At 40.0% G+C, this 8050-nt stretch overlaps 1 protein-coding gene across 1 annotated transcript; it reads left to right on the plus strand.

The window, feature by feature from the left end:
- Positions 1–1507: 1507 nt before the first annotated feature.
- LOC148576641 (uncharacterized) lies at positions 1508–7503 on the plus strand. Its single transcript, XM_088502762.1, has 5 exons — positions 1508–1511; positions 1972–2402; positions 2518–2651; positions 2788–3399; positions 7314–7503. Exons 1-5 carry the CDS (start codon positions 1508–1510, stop codon positions 7501–7503), a joined length of 1371 nt encoding a protein of 456 aa, XP_088358888.1.
- The last annotated feature ends 547 nt before the right edge of the window (positions 7504–8050 follow it).

Raw genomic sequence — 8050 nt, forward strand, 5'->3', positions numbered from 1 at the left:
CGGGAGTAGTCCGAGGAGTTTTCGATTTGAGATCGGCTTCTAATTGCTGTAGTTTTTCTTTCGATTCTCGACGTCGCTGTACCTCTCTTTGTAGATCCTTTCCGATTTCTCGTTGTTGTTGGGTTTCTTTCTCAAGTTGTTTCAAGCGATCTTGAAACGCCTCTATTGCTCCCGGATTTGATGAATTTTTGTCTCCGTTGGATTCCGGGGTATCTTTCAGTGTGGTGTCCGCATTTTTGTGCGGCGTTCTGTTTTCTAGATCTGAATCGTGGTCATTGTCATGACCGTCCGCCATGGTGGTGGGATGACTTCCAGGTTCCCCGGCAACGGCACCAATGTTCCAAGGGTTACCTGAAACTGTAGGCCGATCTCGGATGAGATCTTCTGTACTGGTCGGAGATGATGTGTCCGGCTGGCTGGTGGAGGCCGGAGCTGTTGTGTCCGACTTGTTGGACTGGCTGCACTTCTGATCCTTGGTCACCAGAGGGTGGGGGGTACCTGCAAGAGACTCCGATGCTTAAGTTAGCACGGGTATTAAACAGGTTTATTGTAGAATCAGAGTATGAGTTATACCTGGGTGCTCCAGTGTATTTATAGTAGTTGTAGAGTGACATTTCTAGCTAAGATAAGTTAGTTATCTTATCTTATCTTTATCTTTGAGTTGAGGTCAGCTTATCTTCAAGGGAACCCCCCTTATCTCTATAGGCTTGGAGGGCCTTTGGATTTGGGTCGTGTTCCTCTTCTTGGGCCCTTTAGGGGCTTTCCTGTCGATTTGGCCGAGTTCTTTAAGAAGAAGTCGGTCCGCTTGACCTGAAGAGGTCGGTCGCTTTGTCGTCAATCATCCCAGGTCGGATAGCTCGACCCAGGGTATGAACACTAACCATATATACATTATTGTTAGAAAATTAAATCAAGAGGTATGCAAGTAACAAAAGTTTAGAAAAGTCAAAGGTAAAATTCAATTTGAATTCAAAGTGGTTACAAGTTTATGGTTCATCACTAAGATTCTACAAACTTCTTGTGCTATCTATCAACTTGCATGGATTAAAATTTTCATGAAACATGGTTAAAGAATTGAAGAAGCAAAGTTTGAGTTGAATACAATAATCATCAATTGGCTAGATATTGCTAGAAGCTAACATATTGGAAGCTTGAAGAGTTTTGAAGAACATTCAAAAGAATAGCACAACTACAATATACTAGAATATTGAAGAAGTTCAAAATAAAATTGAATTGGAATTGAATTGAAGTTGCACTCATCACCTCCATACTAGAAGAATCATGAAGTGCATTAGAAGCTTCAAGATTGATGACTAAGCTTAATAAAGAATTTTCAAGATGTGCTAGAAATTACAAGAAGAAGTTACTTATTTGAATAGTCAAAGTAAGAAGCAAAGTTAGATAAGTATGTGTATTAAAAAGCTAGTAGAATCATGAACTTCTAGTATGAAACTTTGCCTATATAAAGGCACATATGCCTTATGTATTTTGTGTGTTCCATAATGAAATGTGTATGTTTTGAAATGTAAAAATTCTCTCCTTTGTTTTATGAGTGTTAGTGAGTTTGAAAGATGAAAAATATGATAGTGTCATTTATATGAGTGAGTGATCCTAGGGCCAATTAAGAGTGGGTATTATACTAACATTTGGTATCATAGCCTGGTTAATCCAGCGCCTGGTGTTTGAGATTAGAGTTTGTGAGGTGTGGGAGAGTTCTCACATAGTTGTTTATTCATAGAATCAGTATGGCAAACACTTTTAATATTGTGTGGTTCGGTCCCAAGTTAGATGGGAAACTTGATTATAGTTATTGGGAGACTTTGATGTCTACCCATTTGAAGGCCTAGAACCTGTGAAATTTCATTGAACCAGGTTTGCAAGAAGGAGCAGATGCTGCCCAACAGAGGAGAGATCAATTGGCGCTATCTCAAATTCATTAAGGAGTAGATTATACGGTATTTGGCAAAATAGCAAATGCCAAAAGTGCAAAAGAAGCATGGAACACGTTGAAGCTATCATACAAAGGCGTAGATAAAGCTCAGAAAGCAAAACTACAGTCTTTGAGAAGAGAATATGAAAGGTACGAGATATCTAGCTCAGAAACTGTTGAGAAATATTTTACTCGTGTTACAGATCTCGTCAATAAAATGAGAGTTTATGGAGAAGATATGCCCGATAGCAAAGTGGTGGAGAAAATTCTTCACACCATGCCGATGATACATGACCATGTGGTGACTACGATACTAGAGTCACACAATATGGATACCATGACGATTGCAGAGTTGCAAGGGACCATGGAAAGCCACATCAGTAGAATACTAGAGAAATCAGAAAAATCAATCGAGGAAGCCCTAAAAAGCCGAGTGAATTTCAACAATGTTGCAGAATCAAGCTGTACACAAGTAAGATAAGGTCGTGGTTTCAGTTTTCAAAGTAGAGGCAGAGGAAGTTTCAGAGGTAGAGGTCATAGCAGTTACAACCAAGGAAGTTACAATAACTTTACACCATCTAATCAAGGAAGAGGTGGAACGAATTTTAGGCCTGTCAACCGAGGAAGAGGTCGAGGCAATTTTTATCAAGAAAGAACCAATTTCAACTGCTTTCATTGTGGAAAGTATGGACACAAAGCAGCAGATTGTAGATTCAAAATGGTAAATAACAATCAAGCACACGTTGCAGAAAATCAGCATCAAAAAGTGATGATAATCCGGGTACTCAAACTTTATTTTTTACAAGTAATTCATGTGCTAAAGATGAAAATATATGGTACTTGGATAATGCTTGCAGTAATCATATGTCTGGTAGAAAGGAGTTATTTTCTTCTCTAGATGATTCAGTTAAACTATTATTGAAGTTTGGTAATAGTACAAAGATCCCTATTGAAGGAAAAGGGTACATACCAATTAGATTGAAGGATGGTTCTCTGAGTTATATTTCTGATGTTTTCTATGCTCCTGAACTTGATTACAATTTACTGAGTATGGGGCAATTATCTGAGAAGGGATATAAGATGATAATTTATCATGGATATCGCACTGTGTTTGACAACAACGGAAGGTTCATAGATAAAGCAAAGATGACTTCAAACAGAATGTTTCCATTAAAAATTCAACATGTTAATCCCTCTTGCATGAGTTTTGTGATACTTGATGATAATTGGTTGTGGCATATGCGGTTTGGGCATTTTCATTTTTTTGGCCTAAACTACCTGTCAAGAAAAGGACTTGTTTCTGGTCTACCATGGATTCATATTCTCAATTGTGTTTGTGAGATTTGTCAACTGGGAAAGAAGCACAGAGATCCATTCCCTACAGGAAAGTCATGGAGAGCTAGAAGTTTACTTGAAATTGTGCATTCAGATCTCTGTTCTGTAGAAGTTCCAAGTAATGGTGGTAGCAGGTACTTTATCACTTTTATTGATGATTTTAGTAGATATATAATATGGTGCACGAAATTACAATCACACTTTTGCAACTCCGCACAACTAACCAGCAAGTGCACTGGGTCGTCCAAGTAATACCTTACGTGAGTAAGGGTCGATCTAACGGAGATTGTCGGCTTGAAGCAAGCTATAGTTATCTTGTAACTCTTAGTCAGGATATCAATAATTCTCAGATTTAATTGTAAAAAGTAAAAGAACATTAAATAAATACTTGTTATGCAGTAATGAAGAACAGGTTGAGGCTTTGGAGATGCTTTGTCTTCTGAATCTCTACTTTCCTACTATCTTCTTCTTCATGCACGCAAGGCTCCTTCCATGGCAAGCTTTATGTTGGGCATCACCGTTGTCAATGGCTACTTCCCGTCCTCTCAGTGAAAATGTTCCAAATGCGCTGTCACCGCACGGCTAATCATCTGTCGGTTCTCGATCATGTCGGAATAGGATTTATTGATCCTTTTGCGTCTGTCACTACGCCCAACACTCGCGAGTTTGAAGCTCGTCACAGTCATCCCTTTCCAGATCCTACTCAGAATACCACAGACAAGGTTTAGACGTTCCGGATCTCAAGAATGGCCGCCAATAATTCTAGCTTATACCACGAAGACTCTGATCTGAATCATGAGGCTAAGAGATATGCATTCAATCTAAGGTAGAACGGAGGTGGTTGTCAGGCACACATTCATAGGTGAGAATGATGATGAGTGTCACGGATAATCACATTCATCAGGTTGAAGTGTGAATGAATATCTTAGAATAGAAGCAAGCGTGATAGAATGGAAAACAGTAGTAATTGCATTAATTCATGAAGAACAGCAGAGCTCCTCACCCCCAACAATGGGGTTTAGAGACTCATGCCATAGAGAATACAATATGAAACGTGTAAAGTGTCATGAGGTACAAGATGAATCACTAAAAGTAGTTTTTATAGTAAACTGGTGACCTAGGGTTACAGAAAATGAGTAAGCTAGGGTGTTTAGTGTAAAAATCTACTTTCGGGGCCCACTTGGTGTGTGCTTGGGCTGAGCATTGAAGCTTTCATGTGTAGAGACTTTTCTTGGAGTTAAACGCCAGCTTTTGTGCCAGTTTGGGTGTTTAACTCCAGCTTTTGTGCCAGTTCTGGAGTTAAACGCCAGAATTCTTGAGCTAACTTGGAACGCCTGTTTGGGCCATCAAATCTCAGGCAAATTATGGACTATTATATTTTGCTGGAAAGCCCAGGATGTCTACTTTTCAACGCAATTGAGAACGCGCCAATTGGGCTTCTGTAGCTCCATAAAATTCACTTTGAGTGCAGGGAGGTCAGAATCCAACAGCATCTGCAGTCCTTTTTCAGCCTCTGAATCAGATTTTTGCTCAGGTCCCTCAATTTCAGCCAGAAAATACCTGAAATCACAGAAAAATACACAAACTCATAGTAAAGTTCAGAAAAGTGAATTTTAAATAAAAACTAATAAAAATATAATAAAAACCAACTAAAATATACTAAAAACATACTAAAAATAGTGCCAAAAAGCGTATAAATTATCCGCTCATCACAACACCAAACTTAAATTATTGCTTATCCCCAAGCAACTAAAAATCAAATAGGATAAAAAGAAGAGAATATACAATGAACTCCAAAAACATCTATGAAGATCAGTCTTAATTAGATGAGCGGGGCTATTAGCTTTTTGCTTCTGAACAGTTTTGGCATCTCACTTTTTTCTTTGAAGTTCAGAATGATTGGCATCTATAAGAAATCAGAATTCAGATAGTGTTATTGATTCTCCTAGTACAGTATATTGATTCTTGAACACAATTACTTTATGAGTCTTGGCCGTGACCCTAAGCATTTTGTTTTCCAGTATTACCACCAGATACATAAATCCCACAGACACATAACTGGGTGAATCTTTTCAGATTGTGACTCAGCTTTGCTAGAGTCCCCAATTAGAGGTGTCCAGAGCTCTTAAGCACTGGTGCACGAAATTGTGATCTCTGGTAATGGCTCCAAAAACTTGGTGCTCTAATCTTAATTCATAATTTGTCACAACTTCAATACAACTAACCAGCAAGTGCACTGGGTCGTCCAAGTAATAAAACCTTACGTGAGTAAGGGTCGATCCCACGGAGATTGTTGGTATGAAGCAAGCTATGGTCATCTTGTAAATCTCAATCAGGCGGATATCAAATGGTTATGGAGTTTTCGAATAATAATAATAAATAAATAGAAAATAAAGATAAAAATACTTATATAATTCATTGGTGAGAATTTCAGATAAGCGTATAGAGATGCTTTCGTTCCTCTGAACCTCTGCTTTCCTACTGTCTTCATCCAACCAGTCCTACTCCTTTCCATGGTAAGCTTTCTGTAAGGCATCACTGTTGTCAATGGCTATATCCCATCCTCTCTGTGAAAAAGGTCCAAATGCTCTGTCACGGCACGGCTAATCATCTGGAGGTTCTCAATCATACTGGAATAGGATTCACCCTCCTTTTGCGTCTGTCACTACGCCCAGCACTCGCGAGTTTGAAGTTCGTCACAACCATCCCTTCCCAGGTCCTACTCGGAATACCACAGACAAGGTTTAGACTTTCCGGATCTCAGGAATGGCCATCCATGGGTTCTAACTTATACCACGAAGATTCTAATATCTCGGACTCGGTCCTCTGTATTAGATATCTAAGAGATACTCATTCTAGCTTGTTTGCATGTAGAACGGAAGTGTTTGTCAGGCACGCGTTCATAAGTGAGAATGATGATGAGCATCACATAATCATCACTGTTCTGATGGTTACCTGAAACTGGAGGTCGATCTCGGATGAGATCTTCTGTACTGGTCGGAGATGACGTATCCGGCTGGCTGGTGGCGGCCAGAGCTGTTGTGTCCGACTTGTTGGACTTGCTGCACTGCTGATCCTTGGCCACCGGAGGGTGGGGGGTACCTGCAAGAGACTCTGATGCTTAAGTTAGCATGGGTATTAAACAGGTTTATTGTAGAATCAGAGTATGGGTTATACCTGGGTGCTCCAGTGTATTTATAGTAGTGTGGGCTGACCTTTCTGATAAGATAAGTTAGTTATCTTATCTTATCTTATCTTGTTTTGGATGAAGTCAGCTTATCTTCAAGGGAACCGCCTTTATCTCTATAGGCTGGGATTGCCTTTGGATTCGGGTCGTGTTCCTCTATTTAGGCCCTTTATTGGGCTTTCCTGTCGATTTGGCCGAGCTCTTTTAGAAGAGGTCGGGTAGTCTGACCTGAAGAGGTTGGTCGCTGTGTCGCCGATCATCCCGGGTCGGATAGCTCGACCCAGGGTATGAACAGTGCCCCTGCTTGAGCTCGGTCTTCTTTTGAGGTTGAGTTCTTTGACTTCGGTCTAGTGGGGCCGAACTCAAGCATTTTATCGATTCCTTTGGAACAGCTTTTGAATGTAGAACGTTTCCTCTAAAAGCGCGCGCTTTTATATCGACGCTTTGGGAACGTGCAAGGGTTTAATGCTTTCATTAATTTTGTCATTAATTGCCCCATTTCCCTTTGGCTCTTTCATTTTGATTTTGAAAACCCCAAAAATGGTTTCTCTCCTTCGCCTTTTTTCGTAACTTCTTTCTCTGCTCTCTTCGCTATTTTGTTCTTCTGCTTCCTTGCGTTGCAGCGTTGCTTGGTGTTTTTCTTGGGCAGCTTTTATTTCTGCGCTTCCGTCTTTCTCTTCGAAGTTTCTCATCATCTCCAGGTTAGTCCTGTTTCATATATTCTCCTTGTTTTGCTTTGATTTTGACCCTTTCTTTAGAGAAAGTTTGGATCTTTTGTTTTGTTATGCCCTAGTGTTGTGCGTTCTGGGAGTTTTTTCATTTTCTGCATGGTCCTTTTTTGCCTTTGCTTAATGCTTTTAGGGTTTTGCATGTTCTTTGTTGTTTCCGTTCTGATGCTGTTTATCCAGAAAAAACCCGTATCTGTTTCTTGCTTTATTTGACGGTTGCTTTGCTTGATTCTGAAAAAGTTTGCACCTTTGATGGTTTCTTCTTGGCGTACTTGATTTTGGGAATGCTTTTGCTGATAGATTGTGATGACTTTTTCTTTTGACACTACTTGCTGTTTAAAGTCTTTTTCTTGTTTTGAAAAATGCTGGGGTGGGAGCTGTAGATTTTTCTGAAAACCTTGCTTTGTTACTGCCTCCAAAGGATGCCCCAAGATTTTGGTTTGAGTCTTGGGGTTTTCCTTTTCTGTGTGTTTGCCTGCATCGTATTGAGTTGTTTTCTCCCTTGTCCGAGATGTTTTTAGTAATCCCATCTTCTTTTCTTACTTGTAGGATTAGTTGGCCTCATGTCCTCTCGCAATAACATTGTAGAGATGTCTTCCAGAGTTTCTGAGGGGATGTCCGATTGGCTGGACTCCCTTGTTTTGTTGTGTGTTTCTATTGTGGATGCTGAATTTTGCACAAAGCTGAGGAAGCGCCATAGGATTTGTGATAACAGTGCCCGCGAGGGGGATTATGAGCTTGTTGCTCCTGATTCCGATGAGAGAGTTTGTTTTCCGACTTTCGTCGAGGGGGAGCGTCCCTCTTTCTATGCTTATGAATACTTCTTCAGCCAATTAAACGTTACTTTCCCTTTTACTGCTTTTGAAACTG

This window comes from Arachis ipaensis, chromosome B1 (genome assembly GCF_059453495.1).
Source record: "Arachis ipaensis isolate K30076 ecotype BB chromosome B1, ASM5945349v1, whole genome shotgun sequence".
NCBI classification, from domain to species: Eukaryota; Viridiplantae; Streptophyta; class Magnoliopsida; order Fabales; family Fabaceae; genus Arachis; species Arachis ipaensis.